A 13,434-nucleotide genomic window follows, 5' to 3' on the forward strand; every position below is an offset into this window, starting at 1 on the left:
CTCAGTTCCTGTCTGAGCTACTATCGTCCTTCTCCCTGCCTCACACCCTTCATTCATCTGAGACTGGTCTTCTGTTTGTCCCTCAATGCCCTACATAAAGTACCATGTGCTGACGGGGCCTTCACTGCTTACACCCCAGAGCTCTGGAATTTTATCCCATTGAATATCAGCTCTCAAATCCAGACTCAAAACCTTCTACTAAATTCTAAAGCTTCTTATGAATGTAACGGCACAGAGCCAAGATTGAGGTAGGACCCTATGCTGTATCCGAACTGATATTAAGCACAGAGTTGGAGAGTGAGAGAGAAAGCCGGGTGTACTTAGCCAATACTTCGGATCCGAAATCATTGTAGTAGGGAAACGCAGGTCAATTAGCTGTAAGATCACAGGTAACGAGGAATACTAGGGAAGGAGCTCCACTGGGATACCCAATACCGAGCACTGTGATGAAGGTAAGGAGCCCTTAAGTATTCTGTGTGATAGGATGATTAGGCCAAGCACCGGTGTTTGCGGGAATTGGAAAGTGCTTGTTTCTGATTACCGGGAGCCGCGTTTGTCTTATTACCGAGGGCTGTGACAGTAAAACTTTTATTGAACTGTTGCCTGTCTGCCCCTTTTTAGATAAGATAAGATCACTTTATTGGCCATATACAATTTTTGCATTAGGAATTTTGTCTTTTCGCATACCCCAACTTGCTCTTGATTTGAATCGGCAACCTGCCAGCCACAGGCGCAGATCTCATCTTCTACTGCACTGTAAACGTTTGTGTCTTTGTGCTAATTTTACAATCTTTCTTACTGTTTTCATTGTGTAAAATTTTGATTTGTAAGCGCTTAAAAAAGATGCTTTGAAAGGTGCTATATAAAATAAAGTTATTATTTACTATTACTACTGCAGGAGTCTTCCATGACCACTTGGCTTCAACTGTCCTGATTTTATTTTCATCATCCTAGACCTGTTGTGTTTTAGGACACACATAATATTAAAGAGGCAAACTACACAGGTCACAGCTTTCAAGTTCATTGATTTATTCATTAGAAACCAGTATCTCTTACAGTCACAGACATATGAATTTTCCCTCTGAATCTGAAACAAAGTTAATAGCTACCAATTAAACGTAAGGAGCACATTATTATTTGCCAATGATACACACCTTCAACCTTATGGAACATGGATCCTTTCTAGCACATGATAATTATCTTCTAGCAAACCAAGGCACTGGAAGGCAATATTGCCACTCCCACCCCATGCTTTTGAAACCAGGACTCTTAATAATACTCCAAAGGCACCAAATTAAATACCAGATTATTTTAACCTCACAGTAAAATAGATCTGCTATTTTATTGACTTGAACCAGATCAGACAGCAAGCTGGTGTACTACACAGGATCTTTCCTGCTGGTTCTTAATTTCTATTTTTAGGAGGTCATGGGCCTTTTGTATTGTTTTGGTTCCTCAGGCCAGCTGCCAGTCATGTCTGGATAAATAAAGGCTGTTTCACATCAAGGCAACAGACGTCTCTTGCCACCTCCATGCTTCTCTCCACTGTAGTGAAACAATAAGCACTGCTGTGTACACAACCTCAGAACAAAACATCTTTCTGTCCCGTCCGAAAAAGACCTTCTCTGTTTGAGGGTCGAGTATGAAACAGCCGCACTGCGCAGCCTGGTAAGGGATTAGCATCACCACGCCTCTCTGACCACAAAACTCCAAGGATGACTCAGAGATGACAGTGCCTCTAGGCCAGAGGTGGGCAATCTTGGTCCTGGAGGACCAGTGTGTCCAAAAGTTTTTATTCCAACTTAATGAGCTAAACCAGCCAGTTACTGTCTTAACTGGACCAGTTTACCAGCCTTTTCTAGTTCCCACAGTGCTGCTGCCTGCTGTAAAGAGACTGCAGTTCCTCCCGGACCAGGACTGGACACTTTTGCTTTGGTCCATTTTGGTTAGGATGGAAAGATGTGATGGGAGCCACAGTGGCACAGTGATTAGCACTGCTAACCCATCCATTGTAGCACATGATGGTTATCAACATAGTAACAGCAGGTTAAGCATATACCAAACTGGTATAGCAAGGGGTGTTAAGACAACCGTTAATTAAAAACGTTCTTTTTTTAAAATAAAAGTGACTCAAAACAGTATGGGAGCAGACCAAACTGATTCCGGGTTGGAGTTACTGTACATTATTTGCCCCTCACAGCTGGGGGTCCCCTCAGGCAGTGGGCGTACAATTGACCATGCGTCACCAGGGGGCTGGGTGGACTCACTCGAGTCAGCGAGGGTATCCCTCACTTCCTCGTCATGGCAACCCCCGGGTCGCCGTGGGTGTCGCAGTCTGGTGCGCCAACCTCTTCACTCACCTACGGGGGCGTGTATGTGAGGGGGGTCGTAGTATGTCAAATATCGAACAGCTATGAGGGGGAGGTGGGTGTGAGAGGAGAAAGTGTCCCAGTCGTCTCGACTCCCCCAGCCTCCACACCCTCCAGCCTTGGGGTCCCAGTAATGTCCGGTGCCGATGCCAAAGATGAAAGGCGAGATACACAAAATTGAACATTTTACATTTTAAAGCAAGAAGAGGCAGGGCGCATTATTCGTGGCAGATGTCTAGCATGGCAAATCACAACAGATTATAAAAGAGCAAGGGCTGCAGGAGGGCAGGTGGGGAAAAAAAGGGGAAGAGAAAGAAACTTGAAAATGCAGATGGAAAGATGGGGGGCGGCGAGAAAAGAGACCACAGGAAAGAAAGTGAAAAAGAGAAACTGCAGCTTTTTCGAAGGCGGAAAAACTCTTTATTTTTCTTTATTGCAGCTTTATTGAACAAAGCATTTAGGATGCAGCTTTCTAGTTTCCACACTTTCTGAGTGTTGGGAAGAATTACAAAAGTAAACTAAACCAGTTTTAAGCTTAGAAATATCCCACTAATCATACTGTACCACTGTGTGCTGACATTAAAGCCTTCCATGAATAATAATTAAAAATACACAGAGCTATGTCAGCTCCACCCATTATTAAAGTTGGTCACTAGACACTGAGCTCCAAGCCCTAGTTAGGTCTCACATGTATTCTCTGACAGAAACAAACTCCCGGTGGAAAGATACAATCGCCCAGAAGACAAAATGCTTCTCACGGAAGCATTAATCGCTGTTCTTTTGTGGCTCATGGGCTGCCACCCCCCTGCAGCTGGAAGCAATGTTTAGCCCACTGGAGAAGGAAGAATAAAATCAAGTAGACGCCAAGAGAGAAACCGCTTCCGGCTCAGCTAGGAAACAAGAACCAAAGACCCAAGTAGGAAATTAAAGAGGATACATGTTGTGGACTGAAAATCTGATTATGAAGCAGCGCTTCTTTACCAAAAGAGTAGCCAGTGTCTGAAGCAAACTGTCAACAGGGGATGCTGACTCCCCTACAGTCTTTGAAAAGGTGCCTGGGCAAGACCAAGATACTTTAAGTTCAATCCTAATGCCAAACTTGCAAGACATGTTCTTAGACGTCTCAGGCTCACTCTTGCCCTGATTAATTCACTCCTTGCTTGGCACGTGCCCTTTCTCTTGTTGCTCTGGGCTGTGGTGGCACAGATGGCATCCCCAGCGCTCATCTAAAAGAGGTGAGACAGGCCATGTGTATCTGGGTGTATCTGCAGGTGAAGCCCAGTTATCCTTGCTTGTAATGAACCCAAAGGTGCTTCCTGTTATCTTATTTTTAGACGTTTCACATCCTATTTGAAGTGAGACGGCATGTATTTGTGAATAACCACGTGCTACCATCAATAACCACATCGCCACTGTAGCATAGAAACCATGCTTTCTCCAAATGAAAACTTTGTCTTGTACTGAGGGTACCAATGTTGCTTTCTTTTGCAGCAGGAGACACTAATCTGTTCTTTGCATGTATCCAAAGGCAGGGGTTCCCAATGCTGGTCCAGGAGTTCCACACACCTACTAGATTTTTTGTTCCGGCGAAACAAACATTTATTGACTTAATCGGAACTGCTTAACTGCTTTCAGCTCTTAAACACATTGCAGGTTTGCCTCTTAGATACTGAATAAGTTAACACAAAATCTCAAACTTTCGAGCAGGTGAAAAAACTTGAACATATTTCACTCAAGCAAGCTGTTAGTTCAATTAAAGCTTCAATTAGGTCATGAAGCTCAGAAAAATGAAGACCAGGGGGTGTGTGGACCTCCAGGAGCAGGATTGGAAATCTCTACCAGTGACACAGAAAATATCCCGTGAATGTGAGATTGGGAAACCCTTTCCAGGAGATAAAAAACCTCTCCCAGGTATCTATCTGGAGGGTGGGGGCCAAGGTGGGTGGGATATCACAGCACTGCAGTGGCTGACGGCCTCTCCACATCCTTAGTTAAGGAAGCAGCAGCTGCCTCATCCAGGAACCACAGCAGCTCCCCCCCAGCTGGGTTAACTCGAGCTGCAGGCAGAGCCGGGCCTTCACCTCCCTCCAGAACGTGCTGTGGAGAACAGAGGGGGAAGAGAGAGGTCAGGCCCCAGACACCCTGGACACAGAACACTCCCAGCATCAGCATTTCACTGCTCTCAACACAACCTTTCACGTCTGTTTCTTTCTACTGATTGCTGACTGAAGCGGTGATCAGATGAAAGCCTAGTTAAGGCAGTGGGGAAGGGGACTGGGCTTCATCAGGCAGTGCAGATTAAAAATAACTGCTAATTCAACATCCGAACAATACAAAAGTAACAAGTAAGAGACAGCCTTCTGGCCCATCCTGTGCTCTGTTGGCTGCTAGCGGCTTATTGAGCAGAGGACAGACACAGGCTTCAAAGCCCTTTCCCTTAAACATTAGCTACTTAATTTTGTGAAATTCAACCATCCTGGAAGCTGGTTTTATAATTTAGAATTTAGAATTTAAGGGCAAGCATGATAAAATAATCACCATCTATACCATTTATACCTGTTGTCATTTTAAATATGCAGAAAATCATTTAATTTGATAGTTGCTAGATAGAGGCAGTTTAGTATTAGATATTTTTAAAATTGCTTTAGTCTGAAGCTATTATGTCTTCTTAGAAATGGGACTTCTAATGTGCAAGAACGGAATAGCATAAGAAAAGATACAAATGTGTGGAGGCTATTCATCTCACCTAACCCATTTGGTAATTAGTAGCTAATTGATCCAAAGATCTCACCCAGCTGTTTCTTAAAAGAAACCAGGGTATCAACAGGTTCAACAAGATGCCCTGACAGCTTGTTCCACACTCCCACCACCCTTTGTGCAAAGAAGACTCAGCAATAAAACATGTTCTAAGGCATTTACAACTTTTAATCCTATTTTGTATAATCAGGAGAGATGCAGGGAAGGCTAGGAGAAGCTGAAATAATCGTAATGTATTGCTTTCTTGTTTAAGCAGTACTGTTTGTATGAAGACCTGAAACTTGTGAAGTGTGAAAATCAAGACAATTCTATACAACTGAAATATCAGTTATTCCATCCATCCATTTTCTAACTGCTTTATCCAATTCCGGGTCGCGGGGGTGCCAACACCTATTCTGACAAGCAACAGGCACAAGTCGGGGTACACCCTGGACGGGGTGCCTGTCCATCACAGGGCAGGCAGACACAAATATACACACACTCACACCAGGGCCAATTTTACCAGAAGTCTGTTAACGTACCAGTATGTTTTGGGGCTGTAAGAGGAAACCAGAGCACCTGGAGAAAACCCTCACAATCACAGGGAGAACACACAAACGAACACGCACACAGCACTTCACTGCCCCACTGTGTCACCCATATAACTTATTACCCTGACATAATAAACTTATGATGTAAGAGAAATAATGTCACAAAATATCACAAGCACAATCGCTAAGCAGTGCTTTAAAGACCCACCTTGAGCACAGGTGCTTTGCTGCCCCCTGTTGATACAAAGACCACACAGCGGGCAGCATTGACCACAGGCAGGGTGAGGGTGATGCGCTGAGGTGGGGGCTTTGGGGAGTCGCTGATGGGTGCCACTGTCCGCTGGTTCTCCTAAATGGGGGGGGTCAAACAAGAACGGGTGGTTTTTGACATGCAGGACACCTAAAGCAAATTTTAGTCCCAGCTTGTGATAAATTCGTAAAGAGCAAGCCAGATCCAATGTTCTGCATGTGTGAAAAAATAAGTTTGTCACAGGCGTACAATTATTTCTTTCTGAATAAAAACTCTGTGAAAGAGCATGAGACCCCACCAGTCCTGCTCTGCAAGTTGCAGTTAGTTTAGAGGTCTGATGCTTGATGACTCACTACGACAGAAGAATCCACTTCTATAAAATCTTCTTTGAATTTATGAGGAGTTTCAGATCTCAGCTCCTTCTTTCAGGATTCTCCACCCGGGAACATCTCTGGAGAATGACTGAAATCAGCAAGTAGCAGGACTTTCCTCTGTCAGGCATAAGGAACTCCCTTCCCAAGTCCACTGGAGAATCTGAATCTATTTTTCCATTTAAAACTCTGATTAAGACTTCTTAGTTTTCGCTTTTGATCTTATAAAGATCTTGAAAAGAACAATGGAAATTTATATAGGATTTACTGGTTGGCTATGTTGTAGAACAGCAAAAAGCCTATATTGTACTAAAAACCAAGGCTTCTGAAGCTAACTAGTCCCATTGTAAATTCACCTACAGCACTTTCTCCTAGGCAGGCAGGCTGGTCTGAAATTAACACATGATTTAAGTGCACGAGTAACAGCAGAGCGAATGTTGCAAAAACTGGCTTTGGATGTAACGCTTATTTTGTGTGATCACAAATATAATAACATATATTGTTATATTATACAATACAATATAATATAGATTTGTATATAAATATATAATAATATTATAATATTAAAGTCTATTAAAATTAACAGTACAATTGTCTGCTTTGCTTAATTTGGAGGTCCAAGGTGTGCTGTTCCCTTACCTCCAGCAGGGGGTGCCCTGGGAACAGAGAACAGGTGTGTCCATCAGGCCCCATTCCCAGCAGCAGCAAATCAAAAACCGGAAACTCCTCGTTTGGAAATGCCTGCAGTGGAACAGATAAGGAAACAGCTAACCCAGACGAATCAACACAGACAAAAGGAGTTACTATAGAGTTACAACGGAGCAGACAGACACGCACGCAGTCACAGCAGGGCTAGTCTACCCAGAAACCACATGAACTGTCAATATGTCTTTGGAATGTGGGAGGAAACTACAGCACCTAGAAGAAACCTACGCAAACATACTAATTCCATGCAGATAGCACTCCAGGTCCGAAATTGGACCCAGGACCCCAGCACTGCGAGCCAGCAATGCTAATCACTTAATACTGTGCCGCCAGCACCAAACATATTCTACATTTGACTTTACATTTAAAAAACAAAGCATGTTTATTTTTCAGGCCAATTCAGATCCACGAATCTTAAATGTTATCAAGAAAACAGAGGGTGAGAGAGGGAGAAAAAGCAGAGCCCAAGCTTGGCGACATGAAAAAAGGTAACAGACGAGAGGAGACCAATTGGCCCATGTAGTCTGTTTGGTAGTTAATCCTGAATTGATCCCAGGATCTCATCCAGCTGGGATCAATCCTGGGGAAAGGAACCCGGGTATCAGCTTGTTCCATACTCCAACAACCTTTTGTATAAAGAAGCAACGTCTTGCACTTTCACATACTTCCCAGTATACCTTCTGGTTGGTGTTTCAGTGTTCATTCATAAAATGTCTCCTGGGTAGACTTTGTCAATGAATCCATCTATCAGACTAGTAGTAGTTGTCTTTACTCAAGACTAGGAACAATAACCAGTAAAGGCCTCAATTACCTCACTCAGTTTCTTGGCGTAGTCTTTTGCAGCTTCCTCGACACTCAACGAGGGGTCGATGGCCAAGACCTGAGTTTCAGGGATGCTCATTTTGCATAACAGCTGACTCTGAAACAAAGCAACAGCTTTTCAATGTCCCTTCCCACACCATGTCTAATACCACAAAGTGACCATGAAATACTGAATTAATCCCAACTCCACCCCTACTGTACTGTGTCTCCTAGATCACGGGTCTCCAACCCTGCTGCTTATAGGACAGTCAGTCTTAAAGGACGCCTGTGAACATCTTGATCAATCAATCTCTTCACTTAAAGGCAGGACTTAGTCCCATTAGTCCCATTAGTCCCAAATGATCTCATATAACAAACCAGCTTTTTAATTGCTCAAAATTGAATTGGTGACTGAATTGAATCTGCAGACCTGTTGCCCTCCAGAAAAATCTCTGCCTTTAGTCACTGAAAGGTCTGCCTTGCAGTGTGCAGTGGGCAACAGGCAGCTCTCCTCACCATGTCTGCAACAATCTTACTTTATACAGTCCATAGGTGCTCTCAGGGTCTTCGAAGGGAACCAGGCGCTCGTCACAAAAGCCCACCAGCCACTTAGAAGAGTCTAGGCCGGGCAAGGCGGGCAGCTCGCGGGCCAGCATGGAGACCAGGCTGCCGCCAGACAGGCCGAGGGAGAAGCGGCCGCGCTCCGAGCCCGTCGCCCGAGCTGCCCGCGCCGCAGTGAAGCGAGCCAGCGCCGGCCCCAGCTCTGCCGCCGACAGGAACACGAGAATGCGCCGACCGCCACCGGACATCTCCAAGGGGGGCTGAGAAACACAGACACGGGATTACAGAGCAACAGTCTACAGTACTTACACCTAAAGCCACTGCTCTTTGGGGTCCTGCTACTGTATTAATTGATGTTCTATGGAATTTTATCTTGGTACTTCTTTCTGGAACATTCTACTATGCTAACTTGTTGCCACTGTACGGTAAGTTTTTTTGCTACAAATAAATAAAAATTATAACATTGGAGCGGTGCGGTGGCTCTGTGGCTAAGGATCTGCATCTGTGGCTGGAAGGTTGCCTGTTCGTATCCTGCAGCCAGCAGAGGAATCCTACTCCGTTGGGCCCCTGAGCAAGGCCCTTAACCCCAACTGCTCCAGGGGCGCTGTATAAATGGCTGACGCTGCACTCTGACCCCAAGCTTCTCTCCCTGTCTGTCTGTCTCATGGAGAGCAAGCTCGGGTATGCGAAAAGACAAATTCCTAATGCAAGAAATTGTATATGGCTAATAAAGTGATCTTATCTTATAACTAATTAATGATTAATAAATCAATAAAGGATTTGCCTTAAGCCCAAACACATAAAAGGGAGTGATGCGTTTTAGTTACCAGTGATAGTGCGTTATGTAGAAAAATACAAGTCCATTAACATTTCCTTTTGAGCTGCAAAATATGCACTTTACTCATATTTGTTATATGTCAAATGAACAAAGTGTGCGTTCCTCCGGTCAGTCACAGATGTACATTCTCTGTATCATACGCATATTTCAGTGTTTAGAGTTTAGGCAACCTTCCTTCAGTCTCTTAACTAAATTATGTAAATACCCTATACTGTAGGTTTATTTAAAAATGTGCTTTATGGACTGAACCCCTTTATTTATTTATACCACAAAACGTAACGGTACAACAGAAGTGCCTCGGGTATCCTATAACAGAATTTCCGTCGAAGACATTACTGCATTCATAGGTAAATATTTATTCATTTTACAAGGAAGCGTTTTTTAAAATAGATTGCTTAATGCAAAGTTTTGCAATCACACACTACTTCGCCCAATTAAAAATAAATGTATGAAAACACTACTGTCTCTCCCGTCTCCGATTTTTTAAAATCAGCTCAGAGAATGATGCTCCACCTGATATTACAATTTATCGTTATCATGTAAACAACTAAATTACACACATAAGGAACGTCGGTTTAAGCTCTAATTCGACATGGAAATAATGTCGCTTCTCATTCGCAACATCCTGCATCCACTGAGTACTTACTATGTTCAGAGAGTAACAAAGTTCCACGCCTTCCTTACTGTGAATGCGCTTTCGATTTATTCTCTGCCACACGTTTTATTTAAAAATCGTTAAATCAATTTTTATTTGTATTGCAAGTCATTCCAACAGCCCGAACTGCTCAGCACGCCCCCATTCATCTCCAGTTCCTCATATAACGCCACAGGACAGCCAATCCCGCAGTGCCCCTGTCGCATTGCATTTCGGGATACGTAGTCTTTGATACGACGACCCGAAATCCCAGGCAACCCAGTTCACCAGCAGCTGGCAGTGTTTGCTCAGTAGCATATCTTTCTGGAAAGCGAAGTCCAGTCTTTTATGCAACAATGTCTGCTATTGTAACTGTTGCTGGGACATGCTCTATTCATTGGTTGTAATGTAATAATAAAAATAGGTTAAAACCGATTTTAAACATTGAGTGCTATCTGCAGATGCCGTTTGTTGCTTATCTTACAAAGATACTGGGCCACGAACACCAGACTTTATCTGTGACAGCCTTCACATACGTAATAAAGACTATTACGATATTTTGCATGACCAACAGCTTCCGTATTGTGGCATAACGCTCATAGCTACCGCGAATCATAATTATGTTAAAAGCACAGCTATTGTTGCTTGTGTCATATTTGTAATATTAATATCACAACTATTTTAGGTTTAATTATCTTTATATCAATCCATCCATCCATTTCCTAACTGCTTTATCCAGTACAGGTTTGTGGGGGGGGGGGGGCAGGGTCCATCACAAGGCAGACAGACACAATCACAGACACACACTCACTTACACCTGGGCCAATTTTCCCAGAAGTCAATGAACCTACCAGCATGTCTTTGGACTGTGGGAGTCCAAACTGGAGCACTAGAAGAAAACCCACACAACAGGGGGAGAACATACAAACTCCACAGAGACAGCACCCCAGGTCTGTAATTGAACTCAGGGCCCCAGCGCTGTAAAACAGCAGGGCTAACCACTGTGTCACCGTGTTGTCCTAATTAATTTCATAGATGCATTATATTGCTATATTTTTTCTTTGTATTAACACAGCTGTGCCAACTGCAGCTTCAGTATTGTTGTGTGTGGTGGTCATGGGTCGTGGGTCTTTAAAATGTCTATAACAATCAGTAGCACATATTTTGGAAGGGGACACCCCATCCCAAGACTGCAGTGTTTCCTGGGTCACCAAAAGGTGGGTAAAGTATTGAGGTAGATAACAGTCAAATCTGACTCTGCTTTAACTGAGGTTTAATACAGAATTAACATTGCACTGGAAAACTCCAGAAAGTTCCAGAGAAGACCTAGAGCTAACATAACCACCTAAGGGGGAGGCACATCTCCAGTTCTCCATAGGGAGGGGTGCAAGGCTTCCGGTTCTTTCCACTGGAGCTCTTAACCTAATGGAATTCATTATTTGCTTAACTGGATAAGCTGAAACAAATGAAACAAAGCTGGATCTATGAATCCTCTTGGACTGCAGCCCCGGAGGACTGTTATTGACTTCTCTTACTCTCTAAAATGCAGAATAAGGTGATAGAGAATAACACATCAAGTATTATACACAAATACAATTCAAAGCGTAAGGACTATGTGGAGTAAACCTTGTGCTTTTTGCTATTAGCACACAAAATTGATTAGAACCAGAGAGTGAAGGAAATGTTTTTTTGTCTGTTTTTGGCTGAGTTTTCACTCCTGGTTCAGAGCCTTGGCAAAGTTGGCATGAGTTGCAGAGTGTATCCTATTTCTTTCCTGCTTGTGTAGCAGCTAGCCCCGAACCAGCTTAGTTGTACTAACAAGACAGGTCTTGAACTGCAAAGCCTGCTGGGAAAGATGGCCACAGACAGCATGACTAAGCATTTTTTAGCGGTTCAAAAAATGAGAGCGGTCTTGCAAGTCTCTCTTTCGTCTCTCTTGAAAGTCTGGCTTTCGGAGACTTACTTTCTCCCTTACACCCTTGGCTCTTAAAAGGCATACAGTCCCAATGGGACAAAAAATGGCCCCCTGCTCATTCATCCTTTTCCAAAGCACAAGGCTCATTTGCATTTGCTAATTCTTCAGTTCCGGACACTGACAGCTCTCTTTATTGCTGCTGAACGCAGCCCTGCTTTTTGGAAAACCGCACCCCAGCTGGCTTGAGGAAAACAAAAAAGGGACCATCTTTTGCAGACTGATGAGCTCCGGAAATCGTTATTGCAATTAATGCGGGTCTAAATGACATCACCCAAAATGTATTCAAAGGCCTTTCAACAGCTGAGGGTACTGAAGAAAAAGTTTTCTGCTTTATTAAAAAAAGGAATATTTAAATTAAGAGCTACAGAAGCAGGGATCAGAATTTAGCCAAAATCAGGGTTTCCAACTCGGGACCCTGGCTTATTATAACTGAATCTCATACTTAACCAACATTTTATCAATTAGACCTTTATGAAATCTACTTCTTACAGGTATAGAAAAAGTTCAAATTAAATATTCCTTTAGTTACTGTAAAATGTACAGTGAAGGAACTCATCATAATTTGTGGTAACTAAAGATGTCCAGCTGCAATGAAAACCAGAGGATACCAGGGTCACAACTATGAGATAATTCATGTTATACATACTGTACTGTACATATACTTAGAACACTAAATCATTTTTATTTTAGGGGAAATTCATTGCTCTAGTCCTGGTGTGCGTGTTTGACCTGAGCTGTACTGGCGTCCCATCCAGGGTGTATCCAGCCTTGCGCCCATTACTTGCCGGGACAGGCTCCAACATCTCATGCAACCCCAAACTGGATAAAGCTGTTGGATTAATTATTTCGCTTCATAAAAAAAAAACACAAAGTGCACACAAAGCCGCTATTTATGTAAAACACCAAAGCATGTACCATTTTCCAGCTCCCTTTTAAGCACGATCGTTCATTTCAGAGTTTAAGAGCAGCACATTCAAAAGCATTTGCTTCAGAAACAAAGAAGCAGTTCTTTCCACAGAAGGTGGTTGGAGGATGGAATATATTAGCTCCTCACATGTTGGATGGTGATAAAAAAAGGATTCTTCCTGGAGTGTGCCGAGGCCCCTCTAGTAATAAGCTATTATCAGCCTCAGTCGAAAGCACTCTATTATTCTCTATTATGTTTGTTAGAGACAATTCTATTTTTAATAGCATTTCAGCCTACCACAGCCACCCAAACAAAGGTTATCAAAGTTCCATCGGAACTTCTAAACTACCATCGGAACACTAAACTACGGACTTCCATCGTTTTTGAAAGATTTGTAAACCCATGATTTCATTATGCTTTAACTGTGCCCACCCCTTCCCTTTGTGTTTATATTATAGGTAGTGAAATAAGCTTTATAAAAACATAAATTCTAAAATCCCAAACTAAAGCAAATAGCATCACTAAAGAGAAGTTTGTGAATAATTTCTGTGCTTCTGAAAAGTAAAAAGAAAGTTGTGAGGCAGGCTTTAACATACCGATCATTAGTCCACAGTGCAGTGTAAGGATCCCAGGAATCAGAAACGTCCTAAAAAATCAGTTTCTAGGGGAAGCTAACGAGGTAGTGTTCCACTGATTTTTCTATTGCTTCTGATGTAGACATGACAGACACTGGTGG

The 13,434-nt window shown here is 43.0% G+C and overlaps 1 protein-coding gene across 1 annotated transcript; it reads right to left on the minus strand.

Annotated features, from left to right (window-relative positions):
* Nucleotides 1-1,008: 1,008 nt before the first annotated feature.
* Nucleotides 1,009-10,113, minus strand: pgls (6-phosphogluconolactonase). The gene is made up of 6 exons (XM_006631645.3): nucleotides 9,829-10,113; nucleotides 8,320-8,604; nucleotides 7,794-7,901; nucleotides 6,917-7,018; nucleotides 5,865-6,005; nucleotides 1,009-4,466 (listed from the first exon to the last, which is right to left on the minus strand). Exons 2-6 carry the CDS (start codon nucleotides 8,590-8,592, stop codon nucleotides 4,320-4,322), a joined length of 771 nt encoding a protein of 256 aa, XP_006631708.2. The 5' UTR covers nucleotides 8,593-8,604; nucleotides 9,829-10,113; the 3' UTR covers nucleotides 1,009-4,319.
* Nucleotides 10,114-13,434: the final 3,321 nt, after the last annotated feature.

Source organism: Lepisosteus oculatus, chromosome 11 (assembly GCF_040954835.1).
Source record: "Lepisosteus oculatus isolate fLepOcu1 chromosome 11, fLepOcu1.hap2, whole genome shotgun sequence".
Lineage (NCBI taxonomy): Eukaryota > Metazoa > Chordata > Actinopteri > Semionotiformes > Lepisosteidae > Lepisosteus > Lepisosteus oculatus.